This window comes from Dryobates pubescens, chromosome Z (assembly GCF_014839835.1).
Source record: "Dryobates pubescens isolate bDryPub1 chromosome Z, bDryPub1.pri, whole genome shotgun sequence".
Classification (NCBI taxonomy): domain Eukaryota; kingdom Metazoa; phylum Chordata; class Aves; order Piciformes; family Picidae; genus Dryobates; species Dryobates pubescens.
Genome location: NC_071657.1, coordinates 87,377,404 through 87,400,381, shown reverse-complemented (window position 1 = coordinate 87,400,381; position 22,978 = coordinate 87,377,404). Strand labels below are relative to the sequence as shown.

The window sequence follows — 22,978 nt, the reverse complement described above, 5'->3', positions numbered from 1 at the left end:
AGGAGCATTTGCAAAAGGTAACATTGCAAACATCCATGCACTACAATGTTCAAATTCAAAATATCATACTTTAAGCATACACATATTTAAGCATACACATACTTTAAGAATTACACATTTTGGGTTTGTTTGTTTTGATAAGGTGTATTCCAGTATGACTCAGCAACAACAGAGCATTTGTCCATAGTCTGTCACAAAGTGCATAGGGACAGAAATTGTGACATCAATTCCTCTGGTGGGTTCAGCTTTCAGCAGAGTAATGTTACCAATGGGGATGGGCAAAATGCATCTGAAAGCCATTATGAGCCACAGGGTTCAGTAGTGTTGCCAGTGTCTGACACCCTCCATATTAGACACCCTCCTCACTCTGCTGAGCAGGGAGTGGCCATAATCAGCTTTATGCAAACTAGGTCCAATCTTGAGCTTTACTGATGTTAACCCCTTCCTTCCCAGGGAAACAGTACAGGTTACAAATTTGTTCTTCTTTTTTGCTGTTTGCTTCAAGACTGCCAATGGAATTCGCCTTTAAACCTATGTGTAAGAGAGAACTTCCTTTTGTACTACAGAAGGTGTAAGTAATGCAAACCCAAGGACAGCCAGGAGCACACAGATGTAGATACAAAGGGGTAGCAGCAAGAAAAAGGTACATAGTGTGCTGAAAATGTTTTAGTTTTGGTTTTGGTTTAGATCAAACTCTCATATTCAAAGGAAAGAGAGGAAATTGCCTTTTTCTGCCCCACTTTCTGCCTGCTTTAAGGTTTTACTAAGATGGTAAGCCATAATGGGGCTATAGCTTGTGCTTCTCTACCAGTGCACAGACCACCTTTGATAACAGCCAACACAACCTGCTAGAAATGGCACAGAAAATTCATACCTGCAAAATGAGCAAGAAAAGAAAGTAAGCATTGGCTATTCGCTGGAATTGTTCAAACAGGTTGAGAGGCAGGAAAGTGAAGAAGTTGTATTTTGATGTTTTAATTGAATTGTTCTGTAGAGGGGAAAAAAAAACCAGAATCAGTAAAACAGGAAACAAAATTACAGCACAACCCATTTCAACTGTGTTTTTACTTGCTTATATTTAGCAATAGCATTGTTTCCAAGGGCAGCTCAAAAAACATTTCCTTTTCCCCCAAACAATCATGCCGAGTCTGGATAAATAGAATTCTCCTCGGAACTGGCAAAATACATGATGCTCAGTCTGTGCTGGTGCAGCTGCAGACAGAGGTGAATGTCTCTCACAAACAGAGATGCATCTTCCCTTTATCAGTAGTCCTCCTAGTTACATGATGAACAAATAGAACTAAAATCTTTAACCAGAACATAACAACTCTTGCTGGTGGAAAACACATGCTGGGTCAATTACCTATAACTTGTCTGAGACTTTGAGGCACCATTTGGCTGGACAACCCCACAGAAGCTAAAAGTCCTCCTGGGAGCACAACATCTTCAGCTGTTCCAGCAGCTTTCAGTGACTTGAGAAGTAGCTTGTTTCTGTTCCACAAAGCTCAGTTGAATGTGGTGTTGAGCAAAAAGCCACTTGTGCAAAAAGCCACTAATTCAAGAACTCAGCATTTCAGTCTTGTTCCCTATTTCCAATTTCCTTTTCTAATTTCAGATACAGCACAAGCAGTGCCTGCTCCCTAAGGGCAACAAAGCTGGTGAAGGGTCTGGAGAAAAGTCTTATGAGGAGCAGTCAAGGGAACTGGGATTGTTTAGTCTGGAGAAGAAGAGGCTGAGGGGAGACTTCATTGCTGTCTACAGCTATATGAAAGGAGGTTGGAATGAGGTCAGTGTTAGTCTCTTCTCCATAGTATCCAGTGATAGAACAAGAGAAAATGACCTCAAGTTGCACCAACAGAGGTTTAGATTGGATGTTAGGAAAAGTTTCTTTACTGAAAGGGTGGTCAGGCATTGGAATAGGCTGCCCAGGAATGCAGTAGAGTCACGGTCCCCGGAGGTGTTCAAAAAATGTGTAGACATGGTAATTGGGATGGGGTTTAATGGCCATGGTGGTGTGAGGTTGGCCATGGGACTTGATGACCTTAGAGATATTTTCAAACTGAAACAATTATTGGATTCTATAATTCTATTTCTCAAACTAGAGAAAGACCCAAGCTCAAGATTATAGAACTGGTTATTTTCTTCCTTGTAGACCAAAGCAATCTGATCCAGTTCTTGCCACCTGTTAGACAGGCTCAGTCCATTAGCCCACCAGCTTGGGTTGTCCCTACAGTTTTAAGAATCTCTAGTCATGTAAAGTTTATCAATCTTTCATACAGTTTTAGTCCTGGAAGAATGTCTGCCATTTGTTTCCAGCACATTTAATATTTCCTCCCCTAGCATCTCTCAAAAGATGCCTATTAACCCCCTCCCAGGAAACTTAAGGTTTAACAGCACAGGGAGACAGATGTTAGACAGTGCCCCCCTCCCCCCCTCTTCTATTTATTACTTCATTCTGCTTTTATTGTTTTGTTGTGTTTTGTTTTACTTTTTAATGCAAGAGAAAATGGTGATTGTAGTACTGTAACGGCCTTAAGATATTACTAAGCTAGTGGGAGGATAGGAGCTACTAAGTATGAATCACAGACCACTTCCAATCTATACATTAATACAAGTTCTCCACATCTAAACTGACATGCATCAGCAAGTTTCCACCAACGGAACCAGCTATTTAAGAGTACCACCAAAAGACATGTGTGGGGCAAGCTCTTCCAATTTAGGCAGTAACTGCCTTTCACTGTGTCCAAACACAAAAGTACAGCGACATTCTTCAGCATTAACTTTGTGTTTTACTCCTTATACCAGCCAGTGAATACGTCTAAAACAGCAGAGATGGAAACACCCTTCATGGAAGAGCTAGCCAAATCCTCCTGTCAATTGCACCCAGCAAGAAAATATGCTATCAGTCATCATCATATAAACAACATTGCTGTCTCCTGGCATTGCGTAGCCATCTTTGGATGTGGTTAACTCTGCCTGTGATCTAGCTGCCATGACACATAATTAAATAGGGTTTATTTCAAAGCTGTGCTGCACAAAGGCTCCAGTGACACTGCTCGAACAGAGGCAGTGGAACAGCAGTATCCTCTGCAAACCAAACATACAGACAACAAAATTACTTGATAAGTCTGTGTCCACCAGACACAATGTCTGTCAGAGTTTTTAATAAAATCTGGATCTAAAGATGGCCCTGGCCCACGAGGCTGAAGCAAAGTTCTGTGGACACTTACGTGTTTTTAAAAAAAGAGAAAACAGTAGCTGCAGGAAAAAGTAAGTACAGTGGACCTGACCTTTGTGCGTCAACAGATTTCAAAGGGTCACGTACAACATGGGAAAAAATACTCGGTAAACACTGACACTGACACAGATCTTTGCCTGCACAAATCTCAGAGGGGAATATGAAAAGAATGGGAGTGGTTTATTTCAATTCCTGCCATCTATTTCTGTCCATTTATTACGTCAGGATAACCACTGAATGAAGCAGAGCCATTCATTTTGTTTCCTATTGCCATCAGGCATGGTAAAAAACCCAGACATAACAGCTTCCAAACACTTAACTGCAGGAATCTGGACACCCAATATTTTCTCCATAGTAGTTCGGGATTGTGACATTGTTTGACAGACACTCCTTGGGAATGCTGGGACACTACAGACCTCAGGGTAAGAACAGGGAGTATTACAATGGATCTACTCATTATCCCAAAGTCCATAATTAAAACTAAGCAGCAGAGAGAAAGATTCCCCAGAAACACTGTGAAGAATTCTAATTCAACAAGTGATTTGTTCACAGCCCTCATGGGCTAAAGGAAGGTTCAACAGTAAGTGGTAATAGCCAACTAGTGAAAACTTCAGCTCCCTCAGTTCAAACCTCTGTATTCCCACACCATGGATAAAGTTGAAGCTCTGTGTAAGATATCATCTGTATTTTCATGCCATATGTTTTGACAAGTCGGGCTCTTGGTTGATTTGGCCTCTACTCTTCTTCTTATCCTGTTCCATGAGGCTTTAACAGCACCACACTGTGTCACTCCTTTATCACTGTATCAGAACTTGAGTCTAGCTTGGGAGGGGTACTACAGGAATCTGCAGCACGACAGTGTGTTAAACAGTCTACACATGGCTTCATTTTACAAACAATGCCCCTAATGTGAATCCTGCTCTAACCCTCCCATGCTCTGCCTTCAGCAAGGGAGACTCCCATAAGGGAAAAATGATGGACACCAAGTATCTTTGAAGCGACAGTTAAGTATTAAGGGGATTTATTACAGGACCTTCTGGTTCTCCTATGGATTGATAGAAATCAAACATATAAGAAAAGCAGCTCTATGGGCCAAGCACAAAGATGAGAACTGGGAGCTTTACACTTACTCCCAGATTTGCCCTAGACTTCTGGTTGACCATGGGCAGCCCCTGTATATGTCTCTATCCTAAACAAATAGGCTCAGGCAACGTTACCCATCGTTAGCCTCATGCTCTCCCCATGGGAAGCTTGACACAAGAGCAACATTGTCTGTGGGTGAGGGATTATTCTCATCTGCTCTTTTCAGGGGCTGGATTCACACCTCCTGGAGGTGTGACTCCACCAAAATGCTGTCCCTAAGAATAGTGCTCATCACACCACAGTTACACAAGTCCAGATCTGGTGGATGAGCTGTTACTTTGGGGGTGTTTTCAGACACCCGCCTGTGACGTCCAATCTCAGGCAAACACTCAGCAGATGGCTCCTACCTTTGTTCGCTGAGCAAACAAATCATCTCCTCACCATAAAAGTCACTGGAAATAAAAGCTACTGCTGTGTTTATGGCTAGATCACAGGGGCTAAAGGGTGATACCCAGAAAAGGCAGGGCATGGCAGCGTATCAACCCTCTGAATTTATATCCCTGGCTCAGTGACATATTAGTTTCTAGCATCTGGACAACCTGGCCCAAAGGAAATTTTAGCAAAACCTTGGCAATTGCACAGGGAGTTCTTGTGCCAGGACATATGGCAATATCACTGGTACCAGTGTAGACACAAGGTACAGACCAATGAAGCAGCTGAGAAGTAGAAATGGCTTTCCCTGGCACTTTGATAAAGACTTGCAAGGAGGTGGCAGGAGCACAATTCAGTGGCACTTTGCTTTGCTGCAGCAGTGACATTTGAAAGCACACAGGTGCCATATGCAAAATGCGACCATAGGGCTATGAATGTGCTCAAGGATATGATTAATAGACTTATGCAACAGGGCTTGTGGTGCCATGGAGGTTTTATCTTCATGGGGAGTACAGAGTGCTCCGCCTGTATCAGTTTTAAGCCTACCAGGGTCACTACTTTGCTCTTGATGGTGGGCAGAAGCTCCAACTCAACAGAAGTCTGAGAAAGGCCAACAAGATGGTGATAGGGTTCATCTGGTCTCTGTAAAGATCTCATCCTGACTCCCAGAAGTATAAGACTAGGCAAACACAAGAAACAAAAATCTCTATATCCAACCCACAATCTTTCTTTTTTTTTTTCCCCTCTTTTTTCTTTCTTTTTTCCTATTTTTTTCCTTTTTTTTTCATTTTTTTTTTTTCCCCCCTCTGTCATCAGGCTTTGGGCATTTCTTACATACACAATCCTCCTTAGCAGCAATAATTGTGTTCCAGAATCCCATCACATGCTGGGTATTCCAGGAAGCTCTCTAGGAAAATGTGGTCACTAGTTGCGTTTCTCTGCTGTTCCTTCTGCCTCGTGTGATCCATTTACAGAACAGTTAATCCTCACTGTTGTGTCTTCATCATGGCACTGCAGAGAAGAGCATGGAGGCAGAGTGAGGTAGCCTGACTTGATGACCTCGTGCCATCATTCACAGACAGGCCAACTAGAGGGTCTAAAGGTCTTTTAGTCATCTCCTTTGGACTACACTGCCTTCTCCTTGTGCTCAGCTCCATACCTGAGGCTGTTGCCAAGCAGCAAGGAGATGCGAAGGGGAACACTGCAGAATGGTGCAGAGGAGGCAAATTCCAACACACCATACCCTGTTTTTTAAGGTCTTCCACAATCAGACTTCCACCCAGTACCATATGGGTTATGTCTGCATGAGTGGAGAACTTGGCTCAAAGGAATCTGTGGTCCTCATTGCAGCTCACATGTGGCACAGCTCAATCTTTGTGTGTTTATTTTAATATGCCTTAAGAGCCTTAGCTTGGCCTGGTGTCCCGATTCACAATCCCTGTCTGGGCCTCGGGTGCCCACTTAAGCCCAGCTATGTGCCTTCAGTTCTTGCCTGAGCTATATCATACGAGTACCAACCTCCAGCTTGATAGCTGTCCTAGTTTCCCATATCCAGCTCTGTCTTCTGGATGGGCCTCAAACCCATCTTGTAGTCTTGTCTTCAGCCCTGTCTCCTGCCACTCTTGCCAGGGCTCAGTATACGGACCCTGGAGCTGGTTCATCACCTCACCTTGTTTGGGATGGTCAGGATGGGGTCCATTATTAGCATTCTACTCTGTCCCTTACAACTAGATGCCAAAGGACAGCATCCTGGTCAGTGAGGACATTGCCTGCACTGGGGTCACTCTCATCTCCCATCTTATTCTCTCTTGTAGGGAAGCCCTGATATGTCTGCTCACTGGCAGTGCCTCAGCTGATCTTCAGATGAATCCAGCTAACACCTTGAAACTGCAGAAGGAGCAGTGCATTTGGCTGCTACAGCTACTCCTTCACACAACACTCAGACCACTTTTCACATGATCAGGCAACACTCCCTTCAGCCTTCAGCATGATGAACTCTGGAAAACATTTGCAGGTTGAGACAGTGACCACACTGACAAAGTTCTTCAGGATAACCCATCAGGCATCCTTCTCAGATCAAAGCACACAACCAGAAAAGGTGGAATGGAGTTTAAGCCTGCTTCCAGAGCTCCTTACTCTCTGATTGAATTTCAAAGAGATAAGAACACAGCGGTCAATCCAGCTCAGGGCAAGGTGTATTTGCCATAGGAAGTTATATACATCATTCTTGTTTTACTGAAGTACTCATCAAGTGACCAGGGAGAACAAACATGAGTCCAGGCAGCCCCTTGCTTCTAGTCTCACAGAAAGGATGCTGGTTTGGCCCTAGATGAAATTTGTTATTGACTCATGGGCCCTGCATTTCCTTCCCTATTGTCTGAAATCCAATTTCAAAGCTGTTTTTGCAGCCCTTCATGACGTCCCTGCGCAGCTGTGCTAAGTTCCAAGGTAAAAGCTAAGGAAAAAAAAAAGGAAAAGGGATTGGGATCAGAGGAAACAGTAAAACTTTCAGAAGAGACTTTCTTCTTCAAAATATTGATAGACAGATAGCCCTGGCAGACCCACATGGGGCAGTCCCCTTTGCAGCTGTGCTGGTGAGAGTGCAGCCAGATTAAGTTGCCTCAGATAAGAGCCTTGACTAAAGCCTTTAAATCTAGCTGGCACATCTGGCACCCTGCTTTTCACTTTATTGCAGTCTTTGCACAGGCAAATGTCTTAATGAACCCAGGAAGGATCTTTCTGACTGCAGAGCGAATAAACACAGGATTAGGACCTGACTTTTTTTTTTTAACTGACCTATATTGAGTCTGGTTTTGCACTGCACCAAGTACCTTTGCATGCCACTCATTCACACTTAGTTTCTGAGTCATCCCTAACTAATTTTGTGAGCTGGTGGGTAGTACATACCTCCACACTCAGCCCCTCCAGTTAACTGCACAGCACTTTGTTTTAAAGTTAATTTTATTTTTCTAAGCTACAGTGTTCATGCAGTGCAGCATAAGGCCAAGGATGTTTTGGGCTGCACCAGTCTGAGAACTTTAGCTTCAGCTTGAGTCTTCACACTAAGTCCAAACAAACCCTGACCTACCCGAGTACTGACACTGCTTGATCAGGTTGAAGATACTGTCCTTAGCCACAAACAACTCCTATTATTTAATCACAGCAGAAATTATCAGAAGACACATAAGACGTTTCTTTAGGTAAGAGACACTTCCCTGGTCCTCCTTTCAGTCTGTACTGCCTTTGTTCACACAGGTGAACAAGACCACCCCAGTCTTCCAGACCAGTGTATGACACAGCTCATATGCTCACAAGGTGCATTCAGTACTTCCTCTCCCTTGGCCTTGTGGTGAAGCCTCTGTGTTGAGGTGATTCCATCAGCTCCTGCCTACCCCTTGCTCTCATCCTATCTTGTCAGTCCAGCCTGTTCAACCTTTCTGCCCAGACAGTGTTTAGCTGAAGAGGCTCTAGATGCTCTCTGGAGCAGCATGGCAGGGACACACACAGCTTGGTCTCTTGAGTATTTTCTGATGAGCTCTGGGAAGGAATTGCACTCCAAGTCCCCTGCAAGTTCAAGTGTGATGAATCTGGACATGCCCTTGCATGCATTGGCAGACATGGATTTCCACTGAGCTGGTTTCTGCAAAGCTGGTTTGAGCACATTTGGGAGGCTTGCTTCATACCAGGAGGGCCAGCTTTCAGTAGCTGCCAAAGCTGATGTCAGACTTTACACACAACAGAGTTTTCAAGTCTTTCTAAACTCCTTTCTTCTCCCTTCACTGATATCCTGTAGACTTTGCACTGGGAAGGGACAATAATCACCCATTCAGGGACAGCACACCCACCTTTGACTGTGCTTTCCCACTTCCCTGCTCTCATTGAGACTAAACAAGGACAAAGCATCTCTGTACCTCTGATATATGCCTACACAACAGAAACTCTGCTTTTAGTGAAAGACTTGAACCTTCACAGCAGCTGGGACATAAAGGTTGGCTGTTGCAGTAAGGTGATACACTACATCTTTCTTTGCTTTTCCCTTTCTTTTCCTTACTGGCCTTTCTCAGCAAGTGCCTCACCCTAACAAAACATCTACAGCCTCACCTAGCTTTGTTGCAATAACCTGTTCTATAGGTTTTATGGTTAACATGGCCTTTAGCTACCAGGAAAGTAAACCTCACTCCCATAGCTTTCATTTTATAAAATATTTTCTAAGCTTTGTTATGTTGATGGGTTTCCTTCCAATTTCAGCCCAGTGTCCCTTTTATTTGACTGGAATAGCAACCTTCAATGTGTGAGAGAAGACATGGCTCCTGTGCAGCAAGACAAGGACTAATGGTCTTGCTGTATGATGAAGAGATGAAAGACATCTATTCTCCTCCTAGCTCTGTAAAGGCTACTCAAATCACCATGTAGCTGTCCATGTATGATGATACTCATGTCCCAAAGAGCTGACCCCTCAATGAAGAACAGACAATTCAAACACTTCTGCTGTTTACTTGTGCACAAATAAAATCAGAGCCAGAGAACAGAATAGAATAGAAACAGAGTATTGTTTTGGCTAGAAAAGACCTTTAAGATCATCAAATTCAACACTTTGCTAAATCAAACTAGTCTGGTAAGGATGGCAGCCTCCTCCTCTCCAGACTGAATAACCCCAGTTTCCTCATCTGCTCTTCACCACACCTGCTCTCCAGACCTTTCACCAGCTTTCTTGTCCTTCTCTGTACCTGGTCCAGCCCCTCAGAATCACAGAATATATGTGTTTGGAAGAGATCTTGGAGATCATCCAGTCCAACCTTTTACCCATCACTGAAGGGTCAACACTAAACTACATCCTTAAGTGCCAGGTCCACCACTGCCCTGGGCAGAACTTTCCAATGCTTTTCTTCTTCAGTGAAGAAGATAAACGTGAGAGTGGGAAGACATATTGAGGGAGGACTGTGGCTGCAGGAGACAGAAATTGAGCCCAGTAGTTTCTGTGCATGAGCACAGGGTAGGATCTGGCACATGGAAAGTCTTGGTCTTTCTGAACCACATACTAGTGCTTAGCAGTGCCATCTCACCATGTTTAGACAAATCTGAACACGAAGAAGGGGTCCAGATTTGACCCTTGCAGTGGGCTATGGAACTGGAAAAACTAACTTTGAGGACCATCATGCCCATGTTAATGAGAGGGTACTAGGAGACTGTTTCCCTTTTTGGCATCTCTAGATGCATTGAGCAATCTATAGCATGGGACATGAAGTAATTTACAATCAAGGTTAGTCCTTTTCATACACCATGGTAAGTGGGCTTAATAAACTGAAATTTTGCCAGGACTTATCAGAAATAAGCAGCCTGAGACATGATGTGCAGTCCCATTAAAGCAGTGCTTGCATCACCAATTAAAGCCTTTTAGTGCTTCACACCCACTCAACACTTCTAGGCTTGGCTCTTTCTGGACAGTTTTCTAGAATTCCTAAGCCAGCATCTTCACTAGACTCCAGAAATCATGAGGCACAGCTGACTAAAAAGAGGGGCAAAATTACTGAAACTCACTGTCGAGTTTTAACAGATTATATTGAGATGTCTTTTTGGCTGCCTCCATTTCTACACCTAATCAATAGACTCTCATGAAAACCCTCCAGAGCTCTCTTTAATTTTGGTTATTTGAATATCCTTGGGCATATGAGCAATCAGCCAGGAAACAGTGGCACACAAAGCCAGATTTAGGAATGCTTCTTTCAAAAAAATATGTCTTGAACCAAAAAAACTGCTTGTTCTTTCTACCCTGGCATCATTGTACATCCCTGTCCTGCTTCCTTGCCCCGCTGCTGCACATACATTGCTACCCTACAATGAAAGACCACAAATCCATATGTAGGGCAGTACTCCACCATCAGGTTCTGTACAAATCAAATACACCTCTCCAAAGTCTCAGATAACCAGGCTTGACAAAACATTTATGTTGCATGGCCCTTTACATACATTAACTACAATGCATTTCATATTCAGGACACAAGCACCATCTCTGGACCTATGAAGCGGCTAACCTATGTTGCGTAGTTCATGGAAGAAAAGCGATCACTGAAAACCATCCATTTCATCTTGCCAACAGATCAGCTACAATTAGGTCTTTAGCCAAAGCTGTTGGCCAGCTAGACTTTCTATCCTATAGGAAATTAGAGTATTCTGAAATATTGAATTTTTACAGTCCTTACCAAGAACATACTTACAATGTTCCTAAAGCAGAATATACTTCTAAGGAACTCCTCAGTAAAAGTGAAGGATGAATTCACCACTGGAACTCAGATATGCCAAGGAGAAAATTCACTAAACTTATTTCAGTATCAGTTGGCATCTGAAAATGCTTTGAAAGAATGCAACTTCAAGATCAGCCAAGGAGAAGATGACCCTGGAGCCAGGCAGTACAGGTTTAGCAATTGAACTAGCTTTCCTTGGCACACAGTGTCAGCAAATGGTCCACCAGATTTGGAAATCAAGTTGCCAAAGGGGCTTCCTGGCAGTGCCAGGAAGTCTGGCAGACCTGGGTGGCAGCCACCCCATGTTAGGGTGCATCCTTGGCACAATGTGAACCTAAGGAAGCTGTTAAGGAGCTGGAAACAAAGTTGGCAGGAATCTTTCCAGAGAGGATTTCACTTGAAGAGCTGAGGAACTGACATATTTCCTTTCATATTTTACTTAAAATGGAGGCGAGTTTCCAACAGAAAGCTCCCCTCAGGTTCCTTTAATTAAAGGCCCTGGAGCCTGATCCTTGAAACATTTTGACTCACAAATAATTTTCTGGGTGTGTGGAAAGTCACTGTGTCATGACTTTCCAGCATTAGATCTCCTTCAACTGCCAGTTGGCAGGGTTGACTCCAAAGCCGTATCTCTCCGTGTTTGACTCAGCAACAAACCATCTGATGGTTTCTCTAGCACATGTCTGCCTTGTTTGCAAAGTCATAGCTGGTGTGCTGTCTAGCCACCCCTTTGAAACAACATTCAAGACATAAAGCAGATGCAACCACATCTGTGACCACATCTGTGTGAGACAACATATTCTGGTTACTTACAGCATATCCAAATTGCAGATTAAAATCCCGGTTGTTTGCTTGAAGTTGTCTCTCTTCCTCTGTAAAGAAGATGAAACATATCAGTCATGTTTGGAGGTAATCAGAGTCAATATAGGTACGAAAGAAGCATCATAAAACACAAGCAGAGCTGCTGAAAAGTAATGTCACAGGGAATCTGTGCTCTGGGCTAACCATCCCATGTCAAGGAATTGACGATGCTATTGACCCTGGTAGCACAGCATTGTGAACTGGCGTATACTTCAAGTTTCCTCTTCCCACAACCCACTGCAATGGCAGCACTGATTTTACTTCTCCTGTAAGAATTACCACTTAACTCACTACTCCCACTACTCCCACTGCTTCATCTCTTTACCTTGGAATCTTTGGAGCTGTTGCCATCAGTCTACTTTTAGTGCCCCTTTCTCCAATACAAGTGAATTGGCAGCATCACTCCACAAATCCACCACTAAACTGCTGGAAGGGATTTCAAAAAGTCATCAAATCTATCCTCCACCCCAAAGAAGGTTTGTGTATGTCACCCCCAATAAATGTCCTGGAAAGCTCCAGTTATGGCTGTTGCACAGAATGCCTATTCCAGGATTGCAGTGTTCCTGTCCTGGGGGAGTTTTTTCCTCATGATCTACGTAAAGAAATGTAAAGAAATTGTGTCTTCTCCTGTGATGGTCAAAGGTGATTTTCTGCTCCCACTCAGTCCCATATGCTACCTGCCAAGGATGCAGAGAACAGATGAGTTAATTACGTGTTGAAGGCTGTTGTGCTTTACTGTAGTTTACTCTTCCAAGGGTAAGCAACTTCAGCTTCTTCAGTCACTTTGTTATAGGTTGAAGACCACAGATAAATTCCTCCAGAAGTACCAGAGAGCACGAGGGGCTGCATGGTTCATCCCCAGGGGGTGGACAGAGGAAACTGTTATTCCATCCCATAATCCTGCATCTCCCTAAATAAGGAGAGTTCACAGCCAGTTCTCCCTCTTTTTCCCTGCTCTCTGCTCCTGGCACGCAGCAGCTGTTCTCTGTCTTGGATTGTGGGGGAGGAGTCTGTGGCCTTCTTGGAAAGATAATTTCTTGCTGTGCAGCTGGGCCTAGAGTGGAAGGGGGGTGAGGGGTGGGGGTTGTCTGTGCAGCCTTGTGGTGGGGCACTGAGGCTTGCTAGGCCTGCCTTGGTGGGGGAGCAGTCTGGCCTACTCCTGGGCTTAGTGTGGAGGGGAGGTTTTGGGAGGGTTGAGCCTAGCAGTGAGGCCTATTTGGGCTCAGCTGGGAAGCTAGGCCCAAACTGATTCTGTTTGTTTATATATTCCTTTTCCCCTGAATGCCTTCTTTATTTCTGTATATGTTAATAGAATAGAATAGAATTAACCAGGTTGGAAGAGACCTTTGAGATCATCGAGTCCAACCTATCACCCAACACCATCTAATCAACTAAACCATGGCATCAAGTGCCCCATCCAGTCTCTTCCTAAATACTTCCAGTGATGGTGACTCCAACACCTCCCTGGGCAGCCCATTCCAATGAACAATCACTCTTTCTCTGAAGAACTTCTTCCTAACATCCAGCCTAAACCTCCCCTGGTGCAGCTTGAGACTGTGTCCTCTTGTTCTGGTGCTGGTTGCCTGGGACAAGAGACCAATCCCCACCTGGCTACAACCTCCCTTCATGTAGTTGTAGACAGCAAGAAGGTCTCCCCTGAGCCTCTTCTTCTCCAGGCTAAGCAACCCCAGCTCCCTCAGCCCCTCCTCACAGGGCTTGTGCTCCAAACCCCTCACCAGCTTAGTTGCCCTTCTCTGGACACATTCCAGCAACTCAACATCTTTCCTAAACTGAGGGGCCCAGAACTGGACACAGCACTCAAGGTGTGGCCTAACCATTGCTGTGTACTGTAAACAGTATTCAGTGTTTGTAAAGAGTATTCATATTTGACTTCTTTGGTATAAAATACCTTTCTGTCCTCTCAAACCAAGATTCAGTCTGTCAGAAGAAGCATCACACTTTGCTCTCCAGTGAGCTTTCTAGTTCTCCTTATTCTGGTCAAAATCACAGGATCACAGAATCACAGAACATCAGGGGCTGGAAAGGACCTTGAATGTTCATCCAGTGCAACCCTCCTGACAGAGCAGGATCTCCTATACCAGATCACACAGGAACACATCCAGTCGGGTCTTGAGTATCTCCAGAGAGGGAGACTCCACCACCCCCCTGGGCAGCCTGTTCCAGTACTCCTGTTTGCAAGGAACTTCCTATGCCTCAACTTCCACCCACTGCCCCAGAGCACAAGGAACAGTCCACCTTTCTTATAGACTGTACATATTTGAGATAAGTTTTCACCTAGAAGAAATTTAAAGTAGTATCCTTATGTAGCACTAGCAGACAGCTGTAGTGTTCCAGAGTATGATCCATTTTTGCAAATCCTCCCTGGTTAATCTCTCAGGTTTCATAATCAGTAATTGATAAATACTGTCAGCATATTTGTTTTCTTAAAAATCTGGCACTCACTGCATGGTGTTTTTATCCTCAGTATGTGTAGCCAGTTTACTTGTAAAAATGTAGTAAATGATGGTCAAGATACACAGCAGCTATCTAAGGCTTTTCCACCTGCCCTCTGGCTACCACTCATACAGAATTAATTTTGGCTTGATGTGGTTTTTCAGGACTGTTGACTCTTAATCATCTGTTACACACACACACACACAGAGTTCTAGTCACTTTGTTGTGGTTTGTGGATTGTTTTAGCCTTTACCCAAGACATGAAGCCAGTATATCTACAACTGCTCCAGATTTCTTTTCTGCCCTGTATTTAAGATAGATGCTATGGTGCTCTCTTCCCTGTCCTGTGAATAATGTGTGCACTGGAAACTCTCACAGGCATCCTTGCTTCAAGCTGTGTTCTACCTTACCCAGTCAGCACCTTCCCTCTCTGTTCCTGCCCCAAACCTCCACTCTTCTCTGTTTCTGGAAGCTATTATGTTACATGTCTAAATAAAACAACAAACAAAGAAGAGATGCCAACTATTACAGAGCAACTTTTGTTGCCCTTTATCTCCTTGATGCCTTTTTCTGCCTTTGAGCCTTTGCCACATAGTTTCTGTGGATAAAACAAGCTGCTTTGCATGTTCTAGAGGCATCCCTACCCTCTCTGAAGTGAATGAGTGGCTTGTAATTCTGCTATTTTACCCACCCTTCTGAGCTTTTTTCCTGAAAGATGATAACTTATACCTCTGCTCTTAAAATCAATTATTTAGGGAAATGATACCTCTGCTTAGTTCTCCCCACCAGCCCCAGATTTCCTTCCCATGAGATCTCAGTTTCTAGTTCTTCATGTTTACTGACAATTTACTTCTTAAGTCCCTTTTAAACACTTTCCTATTGTAATTTTTTCCTAAGTATCATACCGTCATTTCATAAGCATTCTTACTTACACTCCCTCCCTGTTAGAAGGAGGGACTTTCACAGGACTAGCCAGCTCCTCCCTCCCTGTTAGAAGGAGTAATTTCTGGAACAGCTTCCTCTCTGTCCCCCCAGAATTACCCAGCCCTGCATCAAAACACTGTGCCAGCTGAACAGGTTGTGTTCCCTTACACTCCACTCCAAATTTCCCTTTGCATAGCTAGAATTCTTAATTTAACTCCAGCAAACTTTTCTTCTCTCCCTCCTCCCCACCCCCAGAAGACTTTCCTTCCTAGTTTGCGTGCCTATGTTGTTTATTCTGGTAGCACTACTCAGAGCTCTGTGATTTGTTCATTTCTTTCTTCACACTGGACATACAAGGAAAACCTCTGTTGCCCTTACAGAACAAGCTTTATTCTTTTCTATTAATATTCCAGCTTCGTGAGTTATCCCAGCACGTCTATTACACTTATTAAACAATGTGTTAAGATATCTAGTTCTTCCTGTTTATTCAGTTTTTCAAGTGTCTTGAGTTACGCCGTGCAATGAACTGCTATTCCCCCTCCCTTTCCTCCAATAACCCTAAGAATAACAAATCATCCCTGATTTTTAAGACCTTTTTCAGATTACCTTTTTTTCCTTCCCTCCCTCTGTAAACTGTTTTCATCAAGCCCTCTAATTACCAAAATAAAGCTATTCTGGCAGGTAAATGTGCTTTTCCCTTTCTTCAGGCACATCTAGCTGTGTCAGATAATTTTGAGTTGGCTCCCAATTGCACTGGCTGGGTGATTCAGACCAGCCACAGAGGTTCAATTCACGACCTCAAAGCACTTAATCCTCCACTGCTTTCCTTGGACACATTTTCCTCATCTTTCAAAATGTGGAGAACAATATACAGAGAGATCAGAGTAACTTAGTTGTGTCCCAGAGGAAAACAGAAGCAGAGCTCAAGAGGTCCAGGCTTGTAGGGCTTTAACTATTGTGTTATGTGTCCCTTTAGGAATTTTCCTGAGAGCTACCAGTATCAAAGCAGACAAAAGATAAAGCTATTTGTTAAAAACAGAAATTCCCAACACCCTCACGTTTCCTCTCATACAGTAAGTTCCACTTTCATCCCCCTCAAGGGGATCCAAGTCTAGACCTGTAGTAAATGACGCAGAAAAGATAGAATCATAGAATCAATAAGGTTGGAAGAGACCTCAAAGATCATCAAGTCCAACTTGTCACCCAAGACCTCATGACTACTAAACTATGGCACCAACTGCCACATCCAATCCCCTCTTGAACACCTCCAGGGACGGTGACTCCACCACCTCCCTGGGCAGCCTATTCCAATGGCTAACAACTCTCTCCATGAAGAACTTTCTCCTCACCTCAAGCCTAAACCTCCCCTGGCTCAGCTTGAGACTGTGTCCTCTTGTTCTGGTGCTGGTTGCCTGGGAGAAGAGACCAAGACCCTCTTGGCTACAACCACCCTTAAGGTAGTTGTAGAGAGCAATAAGGTCTCCCCTGAGCCTCCTCCTCTCCAGGCTAAACAATCCCAGCTCCCTCAGCCTCTCCTCACAGGGCTGTGCTCAAGGCCTCTCACCAGCCTCGTTGCCCTTCTCTGGACACGTTCAAGAGTCTCAATGTCCATCTTAAACTGAGGGGCCCAGAACTGGACACAGGACTCAAGGTGTGGCCTAACCAGTGCTGAGTCTAGGGGCACAATGACTTCCCTGCTCCTGCTGGCCACACTATTCTTTATGTAGGCCAGGATGTCATTGGCCTTCTTGGCCACCTGAGCACACTGCTGGATCATGTTCAGCCAGCTGTCAATCAGCACCCCCAGGTCCCTTTCTGTTTGGCTGCTCTCCAGCCACTCTGACCCCAGCCTGTAGCACTGCAGTCAAATGGAAGAGACGACAAAACTTGGAAACCTACTGGGCTACAGAAGCACGCTTGAAGACCTTGTCCTGAACCTGAGAAGGGGAACCAGTAGATAGGGGCAGAGCTGTTTTCACATACCACAAGCTTACATGGAGCAGGGTGAGCAAGCCAAAGACCTCTGTTAAGCCCTAGTGAGGCTACATCTGGATTATTGTGTCCAATTCTGGGGTCCCCAGTCAAGAGGATGTGGACAGATTCTTTTTAGTAATGCCCAGTGATAGCACAAGAGGCAACAAATAAAAGGGCAACAACAGGCACAAGTTAGAATAGTGGAAGTTCCACCTAAACGTAAAGGAAAACTTTCCTTTGAGGATGATGAAGCACTGGAACAAGCTGCCCAGAGAGGTTGTGGTATCTTCTTCCTAGAAGATATGAGCCTGGACTCATTCCTAATCTAAGTGATGCCCCTCTAGTGGGAGGTGTTGCAAACCCTGCCATTCTGTGATTCTGTGACCTGCCATGACCATGAAACTGAACACTCACTGGGGACAACACCATTTGTGCTGCTCACAGCCTGTAGGTCTGGCCAGACGCCTCATCAGATGGAGCTATGGAAACATACAATGCATGGAGAGGTATGAAGACATCCAGAACTGCTTATGTGGTCTAGAGCCCTATCTGTTCCCTCACCAGCACATGAGACATGTGGCACACAGCAATGCCTAAGGGGCACACAGCAGCTTCTGAGAGGCTCTAAAGTCCGCAGTGACATTCTGCAAGTTCCTCTGCTCTTCCCATGGCTTGCAGGGGGAGTGAGAAGCCATTCTCCTTCCTCAGCCTTCCCCCACAGCCTATGCAGACAGAGATCCTTGAAAAGTCCATTTGAATTCAAGGATCTCAAATGCTTCTCACACAGTAAAAGATGCACTCTCCAAGAGGAATTGCTTTTATGTGAGAGACATAAATAGCCGTAAACAGTTTAGGGATGACACAGAAACACGAAGCAGTGGGACATGAAACAAATCAGCAAATTAACTCACTCAAGGCATTGCCCTCCTGTGTCTGCATGTATGGTATCCAAGGGCAGGTTTTCTAGGACAATCAATTTCTGAAGACTCCAGGTAGCTATGAACCTGGTTCCAAACTGAAGGGAACGTCTCTGGCCTGATATAGCCATCCATCCACCTCAGGGCTAGTATCCCTAAAACTAAGATAGATAGAATTGTAGAATGGTTTCTACAAGGGCCCTTTAAAGTCATCTAATTGAATGCCTCTGCAATGAGCAGGGACATCTTCAAGGAACGCAGGTTGCTCTGAGCCACATCCACCCTGAACTTGAATGTTTCCAGGGATGGGGCATTTACCACCTCTATGAACAGCCTGTGTCAGTGTTTCACCATCCTTGTTGTAAAAAATTTCTTCCTTAGATCTGGTCTAAATCTGCTCTCTGTTAATTTAAAACCATTACCCCTTGTCCTGTCAAAACATGCTAGGCTAAAAGATTGTATCCGTTTTTCGTATAGGGCCCCTTTAAATACTGAAAGGCCACAACAAGGTCTCCCTGAAGCCTTCTCTCCTTCAGTCTGAACATATGAAGCCAATTTCTAGCAGCAAGCTTTTCATTTTCCTTACTGGAAGACAGCCAATTCCTCTGGCTAAAGCAAGAACAACCACAATGAATTGCAAAGCGTGCCTCATCCAACATCAGCAAGTAGAACTTTCTGTCCTCTGGCTACACCAAGGGAGAAGCACCACTGACCACATGCACAGGGCCACAGTGCCTCAGTGGTTTTACTTTTACCAGCAGAGGACCATGAGATCCTATTGTGGTGCTTCCTAATAAACTAGCAGTTCTCAGCTACCACAGACCACATAATTCTTGTTCGTTTCTGGAACTGCTTGGGCAGAAATGAAGGCCCTTGGATGATCATAGCAAACAAAAAGTTAGGGAGAGTTAAGCGTTACACCGCTTGACCTGGAAACCCCAGCTCAGGGTATTTTGGCTGTAGATCTAAGAATGCATGTCTTATCATGCCCTGTTGATTCTGAAAGCATTGAGTAAAAAGGGAGGGGAAACCTGAAGCATTGTCAGACAAGAATTTTTAATTTCATAAAACTTTTCTATATCTCTTTGCAGCTCCAACTTTCTGCTTCTGCAAGCTGCAGTCACAAATCACTTGGAAAAAAAAAAAAAAAAAGGAATGGTATTTGTGCTCCAAGTTATCATTTCACTGCCACTGAAAACTATTTTAAATTATTCATCAGTGGAAACTCAGCGTACATAAATATGGCTTAATGCCCAGTTCTTGGTCTAACCACTGAGACCAAGTCACTGGGAAAGTGGCTGTTTTCTCAGACGGTCAGATTTAGGAGCTAAACCACAGAACCACATCTGTATTTAATAAAACTAAAGCCATGCCAAAACCCAGCTATAAATGTAACTGTCCAGCCCACCAGCCTTCTCCTTTTAGGACAGCTGCACGGAAAAGTTCTGCAAAAGGTTAGATTCAAGATCTGATCGAACAGCCTGGAATTTGTTTCTGGTTTCTGCTAAGGTGCATGTGCCAAAAGCAATGCTTCCAACAGGCTGTTGGAAAAGTTTTGTAGGTGTTTGATCATGTGGTTCCAAGATACAGGAGGTTAAGGGCTTCTTGGGTTTGCCAAGTCATATACAAATTAGAGCCTGATACCCTGTGCATGAAACAAACACAGCCCAGCTATGCAAGTGTCAGTGCCTGACAACAGAACAGAGACAGCATAGACTCTGTAAAAATAATCATCTCTACTCCACCCTTTAAACAAGTGACTTCAAGAGCACAAATGCTGCCCTGAACTAGCTACAAAAAAAAAGTGGTATCTAGGAGCTGGCCTCATCTTAGCTTTCCTTGTGGAGCAGCTCTTATCAAAGCTATTGGCTTTACCAAGTTGTGAAAGCTGTCACACAGTCATTCTGACCTTCCTGAAACTGTAATGCAAGTCTTTCCAGCAACAGGCCGAAAGTAGTCTTAGAAGACCAAATCTCATGATGCATCTTCTTCCACCTCCTCCTGTCCCATCTCCCTCCTATTTTTGTGGACCCCACTTCGGGGCACCTTGTGATCGCTGTGTGACCCAGCTTTTGGTAACACCTTTCAAAGGCAGGAAGCGCCACCTCACACACAGAACCCAGGAGATCACCCATCTTTTCATAGGCAGAGAAATCCTAACCCTTAGTTCTGATCTTTTGCTGGATGATTACTTCATTCATGCAACTAATTGAAACCTGCCATGGTGTATCAGTACCTCTATCCTCAGCTACACTGTCCTCTGAAAGGCAACTCTATGGGAGAGGGCAAGTCACTCTATACTGTATTATGCAATTAAAATGACTACTCCTAGGGAAGGTGTTATACAAATAGCCACAATCTCCTTTCACCTTAAAGCCAGAATTGTCCCTTTTTCCAGCCATAAAAGATGAAGACACCATGCAACAAGGGGCTCAGTTTGCAGGTGCTGTGCTTGGGTAGAGTCCCCACTGTTGGGTTAAATAGAACAAGATTATTTTTCATAGCAGCAGCATCACATCGATACTACACAAGTGCCTTGCTAAGGTCAGGGCTGCACTGGGCAAACACCAAAAGCAAATCCAGAGATCTCTATTCAACAAGCTCAACATTTAGTATGGGCCAGAGGGTATGTGGGTGAAGGCAAGAGCCATATGACAGGTCTGGAACTTGCACTGGTTAAATATCTACATCTCATAGTCAGTCTGGGACACACACAAAAGCCAAACTCTCCTTGTCATGTCACTCTGATACTGTAACATGCCTGGTGCTGGTGTGCCAGCTGCTGTGTGGCATGAAACCAAAGCTCATCCCTGCCCTGAACAGCCTCCGGAGCTTGGCAGGGTGCAGCGAGCATGGCTGGGGCGGGAGGAGCAGTAAAAGCCCAGTGGGATGGAAACAGGGAAGGGGAAGGTCCCAGCCAAGCCCTGCTCAGAGCAGGAACATGCCCAGCTGCCTGGCAAACAAACACTGCTTTTTTTTTTTTTTTTTTTCCTTTTTCAATTGATTCAAAGGATCCCTCCAGGGTTCCATGTTACAAACCCACACATTTTCAGTGTGTAGGTGCTTTTTCTTCCATGGAGCTTTTCTGGCTGCTGTGGCTGGAGAGGATTTATGCTGGGAATCACATGCATCTTCATCTCTGAACTGGAGTAGCTTGTAGTGAGTGTAAGCAATTTAATTATAAAAAAAACCAAAACACCACCCTGCAGCAAGAGCACTCAGGGATGGCACCAAAAATGGGTTTACCCCTATTCCTTCCTGCCTGTTCCTCCATTATTAAGTAAAAAAAAAAATTTTAAATTATAGATAAAGATATCCTTATTATATATCATTTTTATATAAAGGATATATAATAATAGCCTTGAATTGAATAATAACTGTCTTGAAATTACAACTTTCCTCATTCCTCCTTCCTCCAGAAGAAATTAAATGAGAGAAGCACGACTTTTCTGGTCATGGATTGTGTCTTCAGCACTTAGTACTCCTCCTAGCACTAAACAAACACTATGTAGCAACTGGAATTTCCCACAAAGGTGAAACTTTTCATGTGTCCCTGCTATTGAAGCAAAATGAGTTTTTTTCTGGCACAGGGCCCACTTAAGAAATGCACTGACACACCTCCATTTTAGTACAGTAGATGCAAGGTATGAAATCAAAAATCTTGAGGGTGAATTAGAATTATTTCTCCCTCTGCTACAGTAAATTTTGATATGAAGATAAAATTCAATACTAGATTCTGCTCTTTTTCTAAAAGCAGTGTTTGATACTATCACCATAAGGAGAGAGAAAAAAAGAAAGAAAAGCTCCATAAGGGTGCCTCGGATTGGCCCAGAATGTAGAACAGTCCCAGTCAAACAGCACTCTCAGGACACAGGCCTGAAAGAGGTGCCAGATGACCTTAAAGCAGAAAACATTCCATTTTAGGTTATTCTAGGAAGGGACAGAAACTGTCCTTTCTCTCCCTTTCCCTGTCTCCTGCAATAACACCAGTTCTGGTTTGCTTTCATTTCCTCTTCCTTGTGATGCCTCACCCATCTGCCTTGGCTCTGGGCAAGGGGTGGGGACTCACCATGTCTCAGAAATGCCTTGCAACAGACTATTTCTCACGATGCATCTGTATCTTTTGATGCTTGTTTTCAGTCCACTCCAAAACGAAAGTATGCATTTTCAAAATGGACTTTTTTTTTGTTTGTTTGGTTGGTTTTATTTTTAACTTTTTCCCCCCAAATTTGGTTTAGGGTTTTATATCACTTTGTATCCTGATATTGTATCACAATATTTTGACAGATATCAGGACGCCAAATAAAGCAGCTGAACTAATAATTTGTTTTTGTTTTAAAAGCTAGTCTGACAGTGGCTGGCTGGCACATCTAATTTCCTCTACTAGAAATCCATATCTCCTAGAGACACTGGTAGGGCTGCAGCTGGACACAATTGCTCATGTTAATAACGGCAATACACAGTGATAGGAAGTGATGTGAAAATCATACAAATAAATACAGCTTTGAAACAAACTTTGAGAGGTTTTTCAATTCACAGTTATTTCCCTCGTGGGAAATTATGTAAAATAAATACATTTTTCATGCTAATGGGACTGTTGTGGTAAGACATTTCTTATCAGATCTGACTGGGACTCCCAGAAGGCAATTGAGATTTATGCCTTTAGATCCAGCCTTGAGCTGCATTCTCCATAGGGAGCTACTACCACTGCCAAGCTTTGCCCAGAGCCTGACTGCTCAAAACCCAGCTGCCCTGGAGGGCAGGCTGTCCCTAGCAGCAAGAAAGAAAAACCAGTGGAACTTCCCTTCCTCTTCCTCTCCAGTGCCATAGAGACAAAGCAGCAAGGAAGACTG

At 43.9% G+C, this 22,978-nt stretch overlaps 1 protein-coding gene across 1 annotated transcript in view; it reads right to left on the bottom strand.

The window, feature by feature from the left end:
• ATP8B2 (ATPase phospholipid transporting 8B2) overlaps positions 1-22,978 on the bottom strand; it is an 81,897-nt gene that overhangs the window by 48,492 nt on the left and 10,427 nt on the right. The window contains exons 3-4 of the mRNA XM_054178405.1: positions 11,809-11,867; positions 875-988 (exon numbers count right to left, since the gene is read on the bottom strand). Coding sequence (XP_054034380.1) covers positions 875-988; positions 11,809-11,867 — 173 coding nt within the window. The remainder of the gene's footprint in view (positions 1-874; positions 989-11,808; positions 11,868-22,978) is intronic.